At 35.4% G+C, this 19,372-nt stretch overlaps 2 protein-coding genes across 2 annotated transcripts; both read right to left on the minus strand.

Moving 5' to 3' along the window:
* Positions 1–178: 178 nt before the first annotated feature.
* Positions 179–18,576, minus strand: LOC106715761 (inhibitor of Bruton tyrosine kinase). The gene is made up of 14 exons (XM_045681707.1): positions 18,275–18,576; positions 17,627–17,804; positions 17,043–17,260; positions 14,372–14,566; positions 14,030–14,266; positions 13,731–13,867; positions 13,154–13,288; positions 12,206–12,494; positions 11,630–11,752; positions 10,958–11,240; positions 2,568–2,751; positions 1,989–2,190; positions 497–1,744; positions 179–386 (listed from the first exon to the last, which is right to left on the minus strand). Exons 1-14 carry the CDS (start codon positions 18,437–18,439, stop codon positions 255–257), a joined length of 3,726 nt encoding a protein of 1,241 aa, XP_045537663.1. The 5' UTR covers positions 18,440–18,576; the 3' UTR covers positions 179–254.
* On the minus strand, positions 15,081–16,218 carry LOC106715825 (tetraspanin-1-like). The gene has a single exon (XM_014509181.2). The coding sequence runs from the start codon at positions 16,137–16,139 to the stop codon at positions 15,087–15,089; it is 1,053 nt and encodes a 350-aa protein (XP_014364667.2). The 5' UTR covers positions 16,140–16,218; the 3' UTR covers positions 15,081–15,086.
* Positions 18,577–19,372: the final 796 nt, after the last annotated feature.

Raw genomic sequence — 19,372 nt, forward strand, 5'->3', positions numbered from 1 at the left:
TGTAAATAAATATTTATGGAACTATGGATTTTTGTTTCAAATATTATTTTCTCTTAGTTCAGCAAACTCATAAACTTTATTGCATGAAATGACTTCTACAGTATTTCAGTTATATTTACAACAAAGTTGTTTGATTAGATGTCAATAAAACAATAATTAAAAATAAAAGATTCTGTAATTTATTATAATTATGTTAAAATATCAATATGTCAAATTGTAATGTAAATGTATAATTTTAAAATAGCACATAATTATCACTTTGGGGCAGTGTGAATCCATTGTGGTGAGGACACTTGAAGCTCGATGCGGCGCACCGTTATCAATTCATCATCTATTTCATGCACATTGTAAAATCTCTCCAATTCCTCAATTGCTTTATCTTCAAGCTGTGAAACATAAAGAAAACAAGGATTAAATAATGGATTTTACTTACTAGTACATAATTTTCATATTGGAATGAAAAAGTTAAAATTACACTTAAATTATATTTTTATACCTGTGTTAGTGCCAAAGGCTTTGTCATGATTCTAGAGAAGTCATCTTTCTGCTTCTTTTGGTCAGCCAAAATCTGATTGAACTCTATCCCTTTAGCTTTTGGGCTACTACTGGCTATGGGAGCCTCACAAATTTTCCATGGATTTCTTGGCTTGTCCGGTGGACTTCCTAAATTTAATTTATTAGATAAGTAGCTATCCAAGTTTTGTGGTGTTGCTACATCATTCCCTTGCATGGCCAATTTCTTCCTTTGCTTTTGAGAGAGTTTTGGTCCAATATGATTAACAACTAAGTTACATTGTGGACCCCAATTTGACTCTGAGAATGTTGATTCCTTAGGAGATTCGGACATACGAGAAGTACCAGGGCCATGATTGTCTTTGCTTGAATTCATGGCATTCGAAGAGTTACTCTTAGTCAGCTTTATAAATGACTCAGTTGGAGTTTCATTGAGAATTTCTTTAGCGGTTGTGATTGCTTTGAGTCTCGCTTGTATGACCTTTTGCTGCTTTTGTTGGGCAGATGGCACTTCTATCCATTTGTCCTTTTTCTCAATTTTCTTTGTCTCGTTTTCTTTCGCAATAGAATTTAAAGACAGAGTCACATCTCCTGAGGTATCGTAGGAGAGGTCCAGAGATGTTACGGAGCTCACAGACTCGTATCTCATTCTAGCTTTCTCACTCTCTGTATATTCAACTTTCTTAGATTGTTTAGTTTTTCTCTTATTGACCTCTAAAATGCTGTCATCTTTCTTCAAATCCTCATCTATAACACTAAGATCGACGGGTGAATTCTTTGCGAATTCGTCAATAACATCATCATTGGGACTGTTGAAAAAAGGTGTGATGACTCGAGATGACATTATGGGATTAAATTTGCAGTAATAATTTGATATATCTTCTAATAGAGTATCCTCTAACAAATCAAGCGAACGATTTTCTAGTATATTGCATATGTTAAGGCCAATAAATTCCATACAACATTGTTTGAGTTGTGTGGCGTTGTATGTGTGAGCGAACTGGCAGAGTTCGGCGCAGTTTTTCAATGTAATCAAACTTGCTAATGTTACTTCACACATTTCTCTAAGTCGAGTTATAAACAGTTGGTCCGCTACTATAAGCATACTGCAAATAAAATCAATGCTCTCTGAATTTTCAATTTCCGGACAAGAATCAGTGTAGAGGAAGTTAATAACTGGCAATAGAATGCCATAGTTTATTGGTAGAGTCACCGTCGACATCACTTTGCTCTATAAATAAAATAATTTGTATCAGTATTCATAAAAGAAATCTTCACAACTGGAACATTCATACATTTATAAATAGAGGCTTAGAGAAGTATTTAATATTGTATCAAGTAAAAAACAAAAGATTTTATAATTGCACAAACATTATTTTATGAGTTGGAAAAAGTAATATCTAAAATAAAAAAAATCTATAATTTCCGGACAACCTGTATAATATAAAATTCCTATTATACAGGATGTTTACTACCTCTGTCCAGGAATGCATGAACATTCCATTGAAGTACTCCAGGCGGGCTGCCAGCACACACTTGTGTGCGGGTATGAGTGAGCCGTCTTTGCAGCCAACATTAGTGTCCACCAGTTCTGGGAAAGACTCGCGGTCGAGTGGAGGTGGACTATTCTTTGTATATGTTGCACTTTCTTTAAGATATATAGTGCCATCCCTGTAACTTTAAAAATACCACTTTATAAGTATCTAATATATAAAATTCTCGTGTCAGTTTTCGTTCCCGTACTCCTCCGAAACGGCTTGACCGATTCTCATGAAATTTTGTGAGCATATTCAGTAGGTCTGAGAATCGGCCAACATCTATTTTTCATAACCCCCCCCCCCATTTTTTTTTTGAACTGCGCGCGGACGAAGTCGCGGGCGACAGCTAGTGTTTATATATTTTTAACCGTAAGTTCCTTGGAATGCAACATGACTTATGGAAGTTAAGAAATTTTTGCTCACTGGTAACCTTTAAAATTTATAAGCTCTGTCAATGTTAAAAAGCTGTCATAAAATGCGTGTGGGAGACTATATTTACGAAAGTTATTTACTTACTAGTATTTATCAAGCAGTTTATGTAATCCCATAACTTTAAGGCGTTTTGCACTAGCTTGCACGAGTTTGACAGGGTCGCAGTGAATGCTGCGCGGAGGAGTGTCGGTGTTGCGACGGTTTTTATTACTACGTTTGTTATTCTGACCCTTGTATACTTCGAATGCGGTCACTTCCATTGGATTTTCTGTAGGAATGGAGGAATATTACATGGGTGATCATCATCATCAACCTGAACCTATGCCACCTGAGGATCGAGACAGTATGTACTACTCTTCCATACATCTCTATGAGCCGTCATATCTGAATTCATCCTTTCTTACACATATTCCTTCACATAGTACATACATACTTTCTTCGGTCTTCACCTTTATAGTCATACACATTCAATCAAGTGCGTGATATGATATAATAGTAATTTGATTATTGAGTTTATTTCAACTAAATAATACAGTCGGACATAGTTGAATATGTAGTTAAATTGAATGGAAATGAGAAATTATATTTACACATGTGTTACATATATGCCTATAAGGAAGATCGCCGACGCAGCAGTGCGTTGACTTCGCCGCGACCCACTTAAGTTGACACGAGGCGCTGAGGCAGCATTGGCACCGATATTTCGTAATTATTAATTGTAATAAGTTAAGCAATTCCAATCCTAACTTCGGAGGGAACATAGCATAGTTAGTAATAAGTTTAATTTGTAATTTTTATTCATTAAATTAAATTATAAGAATCAATCTCGGTTTTTTTTGGATCCTTCGGCTGTGGCAAACATAATTGGCGCAGTCGGTAGGATACTCGCGGGTCTATTGCGAGTATAAAATTCTTCAAGAATAGAAGATCATCGCGGGCGGCCCGGGCGACTTTCCAGTCCCTCATCGAATATCCAGCAACGAACCTGCTGCACGCCGGAGGAGAATCCAGTCATCGATTCACCAAAGAATACCAGATTAATATGATACTGTAAGTACACTTGAATTGTTCACGTGTTGCTTCCTTTTTATCCTAAGTCTTAGTTATCCTATACCAAAATTTTCCACCCTAAACCTTTAGGTAAATCGCGGGCACCTGCATCGCAGCAGGCTCGTCGACGTACTTTAGACCTAGATAGAAATTTAGATTTAGATATTTACTTAGGTGATATATTCTTAGAAAACAGTATGAGTACGGACCCAGACACCATTTTCAAGGTCCTGCGTCCCGTACCTGAGTTCGACGGCAACCCTAATGTGTTGCCCCGATTTATTAATATATGCGACCAGATAGTGGCAAAATATATAAGCGCTGCCCCTGGGAGCGAATTATCGAATTTATGTCTTTTAAACGGTATTTTAAATAAAATAACAGGCACCGCCGCGTGCACCCTAAACTCAAACGGCATACCGGATAGTTGGGCCGGAATAAGAACTAATCTAATTAACAATTTCAGCGATCAAAGAGACGAAACCGCCTTATACAATGACCTCTCTTTAGCCGTTCAAGGAAATAGGACTCCACAAGAGTTCTATGACCATTGTCAAAGTTTATTCAGTACCTTAATGACTTATGTAACACTACACGAAACTTTAAAGACAACAATTGACGCAAAAAGACAATTATATAGGAAAGTTACTATGCAGGCGTTTGTTCGTGGCCTTAAGGAGCCTTTAGGGTCCCGAATAAGATGCATGCGACCCCCGACAATCGAAAAAGCATTAGAGTTTGTACAGGAGGAATTAAACGTGCAGTACTTACATCAACGGCACGAGTCCCCAAGAGCCCCACAAAATTTTAAATTAAATATACCCGTAAATTATACACCCCAACCGCGTCCTCAACCCTTCCAAATGTCAGTACCTAGCTGGCCGATGCAAGTAGGACCACGTATGGCAAACCAAGTTCAACCACAACCTTTTAAATTTAATCCCCCACAAAATCAACCCCATATGCCAACTCGAACCCAACAAATGTTCCGCGCACTACCCCGTAACTACAACCCCCAAAGTAATGTATTCCGTATACCACCTAGAAATAATCCCCTACAAAATTCAGGCCCCAAGCCGATGAGTGGTGTTCAACATTTCGCACCGAAGGTGTTACCCCATACCTCAATGACAGGTCATAATTGGTTTAAGTCAGGTAACCCACCACCGACTAATTACTTCAAGTCGAGAGATATGAATGTTCATGAATTAAGTTCCCCTTATGACGAATATTATCCGTCCGAATACTATTATTACGAACCACAATACTACCAACCCGATTATACAGACTATAATGCATTCGATTACGACTATAACTCTGATGTGACATGTTATGACGTGACAGATAACCCGATTTGTGACTCGACAGATGACATAGAACCTCAGCCAGGTCATAGTCAGGACGAAAAGGATTTTCGGATTGCGAAGTCCTCAGGAAAGCCAAGATAGAACTAAATTTACAGACACAACGACAGTTACCTTACATTCGTATCGCGAACCCGCCGCTTAAACTTCTAATTGACACCGGCGCGAATCAATCTTTTATCAGCCCTGAAGCGCTACAAAATTATTTCCCGCATATTCCACTCAACTACGATCCGTTCGAGGTAACTAATGTGCATGCCACCAGTAGAAATAATTATTCCGTATCATTACCGTGTTTTAAAGAATTTAACGATTCCAGTTACATAAAGTTATTCGTGTATCGTTTTCACGATTACTTTGACGGTTTGATAGGATTAGATTTACTAAGTAAATGGGAAGCGAAGATAGACTTAAAAGATTTTCGTTTAATCACGCGATCCGCGACGAATCCTATTCGTATGTACGATTCACGTAATATAAACTTGTACGAGGATATAATTCCAGCTAGTTCCTCTAAGTTAATTCGTATCCCTATTAACACTTCCGACGGTGATGTTCACGTAAAAGAGCAAATAATTTGCAACTGTATAATTCATGAGTGTATTACCAACGTAAGCAATAATCGCGGTTATATCGAAGTAGAGAACCCTACCCAAAACGACATAGTCTTTTCGCTCAACCACCCAGCGCAAGCCGAGCTTTTTAATATAGAGAGTTACCGTAGCTCAAAGCTCACACGCGTAGAAGACGTCATATCTCGATTACGAACGGACCATCTAAATGAAGAGGAAAAAGCAAACCTTATCAATCTTTGTTCTCGTTATTCGGATGTTTTCTATATTGAAGGCGAAAAATTAACTTTCACGAATAAAATAAAGCACAGAATAAAAACTACCGATGAAGTTCCGGTTTACACGAAATCTTATCGTTACCCGTTCATACATCGTCAAGAAGTTAGGGACCAAATTAAGAAAATGTTAGACCAAGGCATTATAAGACCTTCCGACTCCGCTTGGAGTTCTCCCATTTGGATTGTTCCGAAAAAAGCTGACGCTTCTGGAAAACAGAAGTGGCGTTTAGTAGTTGATTTCCGTAAATTAAACGAGAAAACCATTGACGATAAGTACCCTATACCTAATATAAATGATGTTTTAGACAAGTTAGGAAAATGCCAGTACTTTACAACGTTAGACTTAGCTAGCGGATTTTATCAAGTGGAAATGGACCCTGAAGATATCTCAAAAACAGCATTCAATGTTGAGCACGGTCATTTCGAGTTCTTACGCATGCCGATGGGTCTCAAAAACAGTCCATCTACATTTCAACGCGTTATGGATAATGTTCTAAAAGGATTACAAAATAATATATGTCTCGTTTATCTGGACGACATCATTGTATTTAGCACATCATTACAGGAGCATATGGTTAACCTAGAGAAAGTTTTCCAGCGTTTAAAAGATTCTAACTTTAAAATTCAAATGGACAAGTCCGAGTTCCTTAAGCTTGAAACTGCATACCTGGGACATATAATTAGTAGAGACGGTATTAAACCCAATCCGAATAAAATCTCAGCAATCGAAAAATATCCGATACCGAAAACCCCAAAGGAAATTAAGCAATTTTTAGGACTTCTTGGTTATTATCGCAAGTTCATACCGGATTTCGCGCGTATAACAAAACCGCTTACTCAATGTTTAAAAAAAGGTAGAAAAATAACTTTAGATTCCGAATATGTTAATTGCTTTCAGAAATGCAAGACTCTTCTTACGAATGACCCCATACTTCAATACCCGGATTTTAGTAAAGAATTCATACTCACGACAGATGCTTCCAATATCGCTATTGGCGCTATACTTTCTCAAGGCCCGATAGGTTCCGATAAACCCATATGTTATGCGTCGCGCACCTTAAACGATAGCGAACTTAACTATAGTACTATAGAAAAAGAACTTCTCGCGATCGTCTGGGCGACTAAGTACTTTAGACCTTATCTTTTTGGCCGAAAGTTTAAAATCCTAACTGATCACAAACCGTTACAATGGATGATGAATTTAAAAGAACCGAATTCACGTCTTACCAGATGGAGATTACGTCTAAGCGAGTACGATTTCACGGTTGTATATAAAAAAGGTAGATATAATACTAACGCGGACGCCCTCTCGCGTATCGAAATTCACAATGAGAATACCTCCTTGATAGAAGAAATAGACGAGCTTAACTCTCTAATCGCTAATCCCTCAGAGATTATCCCCACATTAGCTGACTCTTCTACCGAGACAGTGCATACCAGTAACGAACACCCTATACTCGAGATCCCAATAACCGACGAACCACTTAATAAATTTCATAGGCAATTATGTTTTACAATCGTTAGCGACATTAAGAGGAAACCGACAGTAACTAAACCGTTCGAAACGCATGTGCGTATTGCTGTACAAATATCAGAAAATAATCTCGAAAACGACGTAATTAACGCTATCAAAGAATATGTCAGTCCCAAAGTTAAGACTGGGTTATTAATAAATCCACCTCTCGCTATGTATTCCATTATCCCTATAATTCAAGATAAATTTAGAAGTTCTTCCATGAATCTTGTGTTAACAAAATCCGAGCGAGAAAACGTAAAAGAATATTTACACCAACAGGACATAATTCGGCACTATCACGATGGAAAAACCAACCATCGCGGCATAAACGAATGTTACCTAGCCCTTTCTGGAAAATACTATTGGCCTAAAATGAAGGAACAAATAACTAAATTTATTAACGAATGTACAATATGCGGACAAGCGAAGTACGACAGGAATCCCATTAGACCACAATTCAATATCGTACCCCCTGCTACCAAACCCTTGGAGATTGTTCATATGGATTTATTAACAATTCAAAACGAAAAGTATATAACGCTAGTGGACGTTTTTACAAAGTACGGTCAAGCTTATAACTTACGAGACGGTACGGCAATTAGTATTTTACAAGCTTTGCTACATTACTGTACGCACCACGGAGTTCCTATGACGTTAGTGACCGATAACGGAACAGAATTTACTAATCAGCTTTTTGCCGAATTCGTTAGAACACATAAAATCAACCACCACCGAATTTTGCCACATTCGCCGAATGATAATGGAAATATCGAACGTTTTCACTCAACTCTTTTAGAACATATTAGAATTCTAAAATTAAAGCATAAAGACGAACCAATCGTTAACCTCATACCTTACGCGATAATCGCATATAATAGTTCGATTCATAGCTTTACTAAGTGTAGACCTTTTGATTTATTAACAGGACATTTCGATCCCAGAGATCTTAACGATATTAACTTTAATGAGCATCTCTTACAACAATATCTGCAAAATCACAAGGCACGAATGGAAATCGTATATGAAATAGTGAATAAATCAACCCTTGCGTCTCGTACAGCCCTTATAGAGAGTCGGAATAAAAACCGCGAACCCGAAACTGAATATGTACCTCAGCAACAAGTATTCATTAAAAATCCCTTCGCTAATCGTCAAAAAACGGCCCCTCGTTATACTCAGGATACAGTTTTAGCCGATTTGCCTATACATATTTATACGTCAAAGAAACGCGGGCCTGTAGCTAAGAACAGACTGAAACGCGTGTCTAAGACGGCTAAATTGTTTCAGGATACTACTACTGTTGACGACGGAAAAGACACTGTCTCAAGAAATAAAACTTGAGAGCTTAGCAGATGGACCAGGACTTTTACCCTACAAACTTGGACCGACAAGACTTACGACGAATTACCACACATTTTTGCAATATATTAAATTAAATGACATAGCCGACAGAACCGATACAATAGACTCAACTGCGTAACATAGAAGCGCGACTTGACAATGACACTTATTCACTGTATGAAATTCAAATTAACTATCTTACTGTTAAACTCCATAAGGTATCGAACCAGTTAAAGTCACTACAGCCTACACGAGTAAAGAGAGGACTTGTTAACGGCTTTGGATCCATTATAAAGAGTGTAACCGGGAATCTTGACTATTCCGACGCCGTTAAGTACGACAGCGCTATTAAAACGTTACAGGACAGTCAAACTAAAGTAGTTAATGACTTTAATAATCGTATAAGTCTTAGTAAAGAGTGGATGTCTCGACATAATAAGATATTAATAGAATTAGCTAATAACCAGCATAAAATTAACGAAACTTTACATTTAATTTTAGACCAAAATGCTTATAGAGACTCGAGTTTAATTAAATACGCTAAATTTGCACAATTACTAGATATTATAAGTGAAAATATAGATGATTTATTAGCAGAATTACTTAGGATAGAGAATACGTTAGCTTTTATACGCGCATCGAGCGCACATCATTCTATGTTAGATATAACTACATTAAAATCGATGCTAGATAAACTTAAGAGGGTATATAATAAGGGTCAAATATTAGATTTAGAACTTAGAGAATACTATGATATAATTAGGACAGGGTCATATTATGCTGACGATAGAATAGTTATAATTTTTAAATTTCCTATAGTTTCCTTAGATATATATAACCTATATCGACTATCGGTCGTTCCTAACAAACACAACCAAGCCCTAATCCCTTCCTATCCATATATAGCAACATCTGAAAAATATCATGTGTACATAGAGGCAGAATGCCCGAAGTTAAGCACCTGGTATTTATGTGAAAAGGACGTGGGAACCCAAATGCGAACAGAGGGGGATTGCATCAAGAAACTTATAACCAGTCAAGTCCTAGAGAATTCCTGCAGATTCCATAATATCTCTTTAACCAAGGAGGCTATGGAAAAATTGGACGATCAGCACTTTGTCGTGTGCTTCCCTCATCCAACGAGAGTGGAACTATTCTGTGGAAAAACTGACTACACCTCTTTACAAGGGAGCTATCTAACCACTATCCCAATTAACTGTTACTTAAGAACTAAGGAATTCACCATCACGAATGACAACGACGAAATAAAGGGCCAACCTCTAAAAATAATGAAAATTCCATATGACATAAAAGATCAAGTCGCACACGTTAAACACATAAATCTTAACTCAATCAACCTGCAAGGACTTCACGATATTCAGGAACAGCTAACTTTCGAAAATCCGATACAACTCAACAGCCTTAATTCGGACACCATATTATACCATACGACGATACCATTTTATACCCTTGCATGCAGTGCAGCCATTCTTATCGGATTAGGACTCTGGTACAAGTGGTGGAGGCCAACTAAGAAGGAAAACCTTACAAATCTACCACCGCGAGTATATGAAGATGTTAAAGAAAATCGAAGCCAAGACCCTGAGTTCCCAGCAACATTTTCGCTTAAAGTTCTCAAATAGTTGCTGGTCTGCGAGGGGAGGTGTTACATATATGCCTATAAGGAAGATCGCCGACGCAGCAGTGCGTTGACTTCGCCGCGACCCACTTAAGTTGACACGAGGCGCTGAGGCAGCATTGGCACCGATATTTCGTAATTATTAATTGTAATAAGTTAAGCAATTCCAATCCTAACTTCGGAGGGAACATAGCATAGTTAGTAATAAGTTTAATTTGTAATTTTTATTCATTAAATTAAATTATAAGAATCAATCTCGGTTTTTTTTGGATCCTTCGGCTGTGGCAAACATAATTCATGTCACTGGCTGATAATGTTTTTATTATCAATGAATTTAGGGCCTCTTTTAATAGTCCAAATTGTGGATACAAACTTGATACTTTTTGTCAAAGTCATCGTTTATGATTCACAATCTCCAAGTAAGCTGTGAAATGCAAACTATTTTGTCAGGAAGTATTATGTGTTAGGTCATTTATTATTTAGTTATCAAGCACTTTAGTGAAACACTTTGAAATATTCCTTTACATAAATCTATAATTTCAATCATCCCTCCCTTAATCATGTCACCTTCAACATAATCCATCTACCGATGCACACTTCCACATACATACATACAAATAAAATTATAAAAAAATAACACAACCAAAAGGATAAAATATCACCTTTCAATGATTTATATTGTCAATCAAAGTAATTAAAACATTAAATTCTTACCAACAGCATCAATTTCAATATCGATCTCGTTTTTTTCCTTCTTAATAACAGCATTTAGATCTTCCTTTCTTATCTTTAGGCTACAGGGTCCTAATTCTGTGACGTCACAACTTCCAGTATACATATACCTCAATATCCTTTCAAATACCTCCGGATGTACATTATCTAGACATACTATAGGCTTATCATCTGTATTTGTGCGTGATTCCTGATACATTTTGTATAAATATTCACTACTGGATGCCACTATGAATATATGAGCCGGGTACAATTTGTTGTTCACCTAAAAAAATATATATTTTACTCGGAATTTGCCTTTCTGCTGTATTTTGAAGTGTTTATTTTTAATTTTCTTTCATCCATATATATAAAAGAAAGTCGTGTTAGTTACACTATTTATAACTCAAAAACTGTCGAACTGATTTAGCTGAAAATTGATGGGGAGGTAGCTTAGAACTAGGAGACGGACATAGGAACTTTTTTATCTTGTGTGCATTTTTTTTATTCCGCGCGGACGGAGTCGCGGGTAAAAGCTAGTATAGAATATAGAAGAATTGCTTACATTTCAAGTAATTATAAATTTGGTCATAGAATACATTTATATTTTTTTTTTAAATAATTATTTTTTAGGATAGAATATTAGTTTACTGTATTTCTTTTAATTACACTTACCTTAAATATGACATCATGTAAAATATCATCTTCAGTTGCTGTTTCTAATAGAGATGCCATATGTTTAGTTATACTGGACGGAGAAAGTTCCGGCAGAGATGTTAGACCACAAGTTGGTTTTATCTTAAAAAAAACAATAAACAATTAGGTTATATCAAAAAGACAAATTAAAGAACACAAAATACTTTTTTTTTGTAAAATATTCGGAAAACATTATACAATTATTTAAAAATACAGTGTAAACTCTTTATAACAATAAACTCCCTGTAACGTTGAAGTGAGCCCAACTTGGTTGGTTTGTGTTAAAACCCACATATTGAAACACTCTTTATAGCGATACGCCATTCAAGTAAATATTTATTATCGGTATTATTGTTTATGCTATGTTATCTTGTTAATTTGATTTTTTTTTGTTCATTCCATATAACGATAACTCTCTATAACGACAAAAAAATGCTCAGTCCTTTGAGTTACGTCATAAAGAGTATATCAATACTGAAATTTTAAATGTTAAGAAAGAGAAATTTTAATAAGACTTATTAAGAGTGAAGAAGATAGAGTTAACTTCATACTTACTTGCAAACAAGCGAAATTTAATCCTTCATTGTCAACTGAAATAGCCACCGCCCGATGTATATTTGGTATTTTAACAATCCTTACAGAAGTACAGTCGTCCTTTTCTAAGAACTTAACTAATGCAGATTTATTGTTGTCCTTTTCTTTCTTCGTGGATTGTACGACTGGATTTGTTTTTCTAGACATACTACCGACATACGCTTCTCCATACTTTGTTATAAAGTAGAGCGCATCATGTGTTAAAGCCACGTGGGATATTAAAGTTTGATGATTCAGACCAAAAACACATCTGTAATTTTTTTAAATAATCTGTGACATCTTTTTTTAGTTGTGATAGTATAATTTTTCTTTTCATAAAAACGATAAAAGTTAAATTGTTATTTCTGGTCCTTGGAGCCGGATCAACTAGATCATAAGCAAACTTTTCTGATTTTCTCATTGAAATTTAAATAAACTAACAATATTATGGTTTTACGTCTTTACCTTAGCTAGTTTTTTTAATGCTAAAAAGTGAAAGGGATATTGACAAAAAATGTACGCTTACTTTTGAAATCCATCTTATTAATATTACAAATGCTAATTTTTGGATGGATCTTTGTTACTATGTATCTCCAGAAAGCTTGCATGAATCTCGATGAAATTTGGTATAGATTAAGAACACAGTCTGGAAGAACACATTGGTTTTCTACGGTCCCGGAAATACATACTCTTGGAATAAGTTTCATCAATATATTTACTCAATAACTCTGCAACGGTTCGAGATATCTTATTCAAATTTAACACAGATATTGAACAAAATCTCAAACAACACTCGGTGTTTTTTCTAATTCCTTGAAGACAAAGATACAATGTGACATATAAATAGTTGTTTGTTACCTTGGAAAATGTGACATATAAATAGTTGTTTGTTACCTGGGAGAATGTGACATATAAATAGTTGTTTGTTACCTTGTAAGACGGTTGGTTGTATCTTGCCAGATATGCAATTGTCCAACATTCGTGAGCAACAAAACTGTGACTCGCGAGTAAACTCCTTGCTCGCTCACTTTACTTTCTACGCATACTTGACGTAAGTTTATATGTCTGTTTAAAATATATTAATAATATAAAGTACACGGCATTAAATCTAACTTATATTATAAATGTAAATGTTTAGATGGATGGATGGATGTTTGTTTGAAGTTATCTCCGGAACGGCTCAACGGATATTAATGAAATTTGGCATAGAAGTAGATCATAGTCTGGAAGAACACATAGGCTTATTATGTTTTTTTCTTTTAATTCCACGTGGACGGAGTCGCGGGCGACAGCTAGTTGTATATAAAGATAGATTACTTATCTTTCATTCCGAAACAATTTCTCATTATATAAGTTGTTTCTATCATTTTTTCGGCAAGAAATAGTAGGTTATTTAGGTATATTTAGTTTGAATCAGGGTGTTTGTAACGAAATTATTAAAAAACGTTATGTAATTCATTATAAAACTTTTACATGTTTTTGGGTCTTAAGATTTCTATATGCTTACTTGATTACAATTTTCTTGCACAAATACTTATGCAAAAGGTAAACATCGCCCCGACTTGTAGTAAATACTGTAGCAGCATCCGAAGTGGCTACCAATTGAATTTCCGTCTGATCTTTTGTATTAATAGAAACGGCTACCTAGAAATAATTTTTTTTTTTCAAGCACATCTCGTTACACGACAGAGATGAAACATATGACGAAGTCTAAAAGTAACTATCTAAATATGTAAAATATTTATATAATATTGACATAATTTGATTCATACTGGTATAAAATCTTTTTACAATATGTTTACTTACTCGTTTCGGAGCTGGGACTACTTTATCCTCTTGAGGATGACCCAGCTGTCCCAGGTTGGTGCCCCACGTGTACACTGCACGGGGGTTCCAAGCTACCGCGTGCAGTCTGCCCGCACAAACTCCCAGCGGATCGGCTAACTTCAACAGTGGTTTAGTTGAACCCAATTTTATGACTGTTGGCGTTTTTGCGGTAGACGAACTTATATTGTCTGTTGAGTTGAGTCCGTATTGGACTACCTAGAATTTGAAAATTTACATATCATTCGCATAGATTTACTTGAAATTTTTAAAGTAAAATAAAAGGTGTGACAATATTATTGAAGGTGTAACGACAGTACTCACCGCACCGCTCTGCAGCAGGAAGACGGTGGAGGTGAGAGTAATAGCAGCAGCGAGGCAGGGCTCCGGTAGACGCAGGTGGGCGGGGCGCAGCGCGGTGCTGGGCGGGCCGCCTGCGCGCGCCGTCTGCCCCGCACACCACGCCTCTCCACCGCCCGCCTCGCACACCCACACGCTGTGGAACTTGCCCAGGCACACCTACACACAATGACGTGGTGAGAAAAGGAAACCACAAGCTAGAAGATTCACATATTTCAATACCTATAGCTCTTCGGAAAGATTAATCCTAAGTTTACTTAGTACTAATCTAATGTAGCAATACGATCTTATCCAGTTTTGTGTTCATAAAATTAGAGCCGTAAAAAGAGGTAGAGTTACACCATTTGATTTTTCTAATCTTAAACGAAAAATCATTGTTATAAAATCTTTGAATAAAATACTTAACCACTTGATCATTCAAGAATTGTAATAAATTACAATAATAACGGAATTTGATAGGCTTGCGGTAAGCGAAGCATACGATACCGGGATGTGAACAAAACCGCATTGGTTTTCTTGATTATATTCTAATGATTAAAAAGTATATTTTTTACCCCCGGCTGTGTAATTTGCAATTAAATACTACAGTAATAGAAATTTTACGCCTTTTTTGATCAAAATTAAAATCGAGGGATTTTTTTTTATATAATTAAAAAGCAAATATGTTAGAATTTAATATTTATTGTAATTGATGATTTAAACGATAAGGTACGACTCCATCGCCTCTGTACGGATACGTATCAAATTTGTAGCTCTGAGCGGGATTCACCGCGGATATAACTCGCACCACCTTCTTCGGAGGTTCCTCAGCATACATAGTGTTGTACGCACTCGATCGCTTCGGTACCACTACCTTTACCTCTTTATTCGCAGGTAAACTACTGGTCGATTGCGCTTTTGGCGGAGTCGTCTTTATTGGCGCCCAGCTATTAGGATCTACTAAAGGACCGCCTTTTATTATACAAGAGGCAAACGAAATTATAAGGAAATACGAAAGCAATAACACTACAGCGTAGAATATGAACGTCCCCTTGTTCTCTTTAATAGCTTCTCTAAGTGCGTCGAAACAACCAAAAGTTTTATAAGTACCCAAATTAGTTGAATTTATTTTCGTGCAGTTAGGATCCAATGGTATAAGATTTGTTATATTTTTTAACATGCAACATTGTACCGGGTTCGAAAGGCCCGGGTTTTTCTTCTGCCATTCTGAATTATCGAAATCTTCATAATTATTAGCGCCGCAGCATTCGTAATTCAACATTATATAGTCCCATAGGAATGACATCAAATCGTTTTCCCTTCCGTAGTAATTACGGATCGTTGTTTGTAAGTATCGTCTTGTAGGAAGATTGTTAGAATAGATATTATAAATGCCGGTAACAAAGAACAACCAAAATGCAGTACCCGATACAACAGTTACCAGGAATATGTAACATTTAACAGCGCATTTCATTTTACACCCCGCACCAAAAATTCCGCAGCATGAAGTGAACATTGTAATAGCGGAGAGGATAAGTACGATCGTTGATAAAGGAGTGAACCATAGTTTCAAGTTTACGACGCTGGCAATGATTGGTATCATATGGCTCTTGGTGACAGTAAGGTTTACTTCTCTAAACATCTCTGTATTGATAATGCACCACACACAAGCGCCGCAGACAATGCTTGCCATTGAGAAGAATGTGACATTTGTGCAGCTAAGGCAAGTCCGGGGTAAACTAGTTGTGTGCATTTTGTTTAAAATTCTTGCACTACTAAAATAAACATATAAAAATCATGCATTTTCGATGTTATTTTGACGTTTGATTGACTCATTTGACATTATGAAATGTGATTTTGATAATCTATGGTTTTCTAATTGAATTCGGAATAGTTTTAACAACTGGAAAAATATTTACACAAACAAAACTTTCATCGCTATTAATATTTTAAAAAATAACTTAATAGGTGTATGAAAAATATATAGTAGCCGATTCTCAGATCTATTGAATGTGCATATTATGAAATTTCATAAAAATCTATCAAGCCGTTTCGGAGGAGTATGGTAACTAACAAAAACGAGAATTTTACATATAAGATAATTATTTGGTGAAGAAGTAATAAATTATTTGTCTAAAATACCTCTACTCGAATTTCAGATAATCTAACTAAGATTTATCGTTTAAATGAGCTTTCCCAGAAAAATTAAACACATCGCCATGTTGCGGAAAACCTACAGGACTAAATCCTTGTAATGGCAAAAGAAATTTAATTGAAAAAAAAATTCCTTCCTATGGCATTGATATTGTTGATTATCAAGTTAAAAAGTATTTTATTTTTATCGCCTGGTAATTTTTCAGTTCTTGATAATTTGATGTGATATTTTGTGACCGCGATATTTTTCTCACTTATAGAGCTTACTCTATTACCCATGTTTCCCGCTTATGGAGGTTGTTCATCGGGACCAAACAATGACTCGCTTATCCAGGTTCGACTTTACAGACAATTAATGTATAACAACTAGAACTAGATTTAATAAATGACATTTTGATATACATATTGGGGTAGATGTAGAATGTTGTAATAACAAATGAGATTGTGGCACCCTCGTGATAGAGATGCTATATTTCAGGTCAGATTAAATGATTACACTTACCTGTTTAACTGAGTTGTTAGTTCTGCTAAAAGACGTGAGTAGATCGGGTGAATTACGTTGCTGTTGCGTACCCGTGCCCAGGGTGTAGTTTGAGTTTGTTCCCCACACATATACATCACTGGGCTGGTCACCAATGTGCTTGTACATGTAATGGCGGTCAAGCATCGCATGTTCTAACGCAGTATAGTCATCTTTATCAACTATATCTGTGTTTACACCTAAAAATGTGAAATAAGGAAAGAGTTATTTTTAAAATATTTTGTGTTATTTTACACAAATAATAAGTGTATACAAATAATAAGTAAATAAATAAAAATATGATAAATAACAGCTTTGAAATGTAAATTAGTATTGTCCTTTATATAAAACTAGCTTTTACCCGCGATTTCTTCCGCGCGGAATAAAAAAAATGCACACAAGATAAAAAAGTTCCTAAGTCCGTCTCCTAGTTCTAAGCTACCTCCCCATCGATTTTCAGCTAAATCAGTTCGACCGATCTTGAGTTATAAATAGTGTAACTAACACGACTTTCTTTTATATATATCGATTTTCATGAAAAACTATTAATTTAATATTAATTTTACCTAGTTTCATCAGAGCAACTGTCGAATGTATCTGGCCATAGAAAATAGATCTATGTAATGGTGTGTATCCGGACTCGCGATCGCGTGCATTCGCAAATGCCTCCATGGAGTGTCGGAATAGCCATTCCATAAGCTTGTTTCTCCCTCGTGAAGCTGTCATATGCAATGCAGTGCGTCCCTGAAGAGGTTACATTCTTTTAAAGATTACGTAGCTAGCTATGCCTAGTCATTAATTACTTCTTTATTACAAGACTTAAAACATAAATAATTGTTTGTTTACTTATTCATTAATAAATAGTATTAAAACTTAAATTGTAAAAATAAACAACCATTTAATTATCCATAGAGATAAGGATAATCATAATTTTATAATTACAAAGATAAATTGAAAAATATGTTTGATTATGTAAAGAATGGAAGGTCAATTGGCAAATACACTACTTTCTGTATATATTTGAGGTAAATTGCATAATATTTTAGATGTTTGTGCAATAAACATTGTTGGCAAATTGCCAAGTGTAATAAACCTAGTGCTATCACTTCAAAATAGTTATTTTTTGCTATCATCATTTATATTTTATTAGCATATTCTAAATAAAATTAATACCTACTAGAAATTTTGTTAAATAAAAAAAATTAAATACTTACCTCAAAATCAAAAGCCTTTGTGAAATTAGCACAAGTTGCCTTAATAAAGCTTGCTAAGGATTCATCATTTACAGATCTCTTAGTTATGGCACTTGTCAGAGCTTGTCCATGGCTTTTAGACCTACACCGCCTGGTGCAGTCTACATCTACATTTATTTTACTCATTTTCTAATTAGATTCCCAAAAAGTATCAAAAAGATAACATCTACTTTTATGGTCCATTAACTTTTGCCCAAGTCCTAGTTTATAAAATTGAAGTATTCTATCTTCTATATATATATTATTTTACCAGGTACTAGGAGTATGATATGAAAATTATTATTTACTACACTAGAGCAAATGCTCTAATGTAGCTCCAAAAGGAGCTACAAATATCTTCTTAGCAGCACATAATGTTTATGTCGACCCACTGAAAATACAGAAAAACTTTAAAAGTATTTTGTTTTAACATTTAAGTTACACAACAGCAAAGACAAATTGTGAAATTTTATTACTGGTCTACGATTTTACTTTAAAAAAATAGTGGATATTCTCGCTTTTCAAATTATGAAAAAGATATATAAGATTTTAATAGTTATTGGACGATATAAATCTTATCAGAATCGTTTCACAATTATGACGTTCACCTGTATAAATTTCTAGACCGGTGTTTGAACTTAGAAAATTAAGGCATTAGTTAAGCAAACACCAATTATAATTCATTTTTAAACCAATTTACAGCCTATTATATACTATGAAACTTAAATTAAAAATAGCATTACCTTTAGACGTAAACAGATGTACGAATAGTTCCGGTTACTGAGAAAAAGATACCACTCATATTTTACGTTACACAACCGGTTGTTAGGCACATAAGATGTAGTCTAAGCGTTATAACATGAAATAATAAGGTAAATTTATCAATCAATTAGAAATTCGTAAAATTATCCACCTCTATCTTTGACCGCTGCGAATAATGACAAATGACAAACTTCCAATTTGTCAAATTGTCTAAATGATAACAACGTTGGCAACAGACTATATAGTGCAATCTCATTTTTCTTTGGTTTGTTTTCAAAACGAATTCTAAAATTCTAAAATAATTTCTAGTTGTGACAA

Source organism: Papilio machaon, chromosome 16 (genome assembly GCF_912999745.1).
Source record: "Papilio machaon chromosome 16, ilPapMach1.1, whole genome shotgun sequence".
Lineage (NCBI taxonomy): Eukaryota > Metazoa > Arthropoda > Insecta > Lepidoptera > Papilionidae > Papilio > Papilio machaon.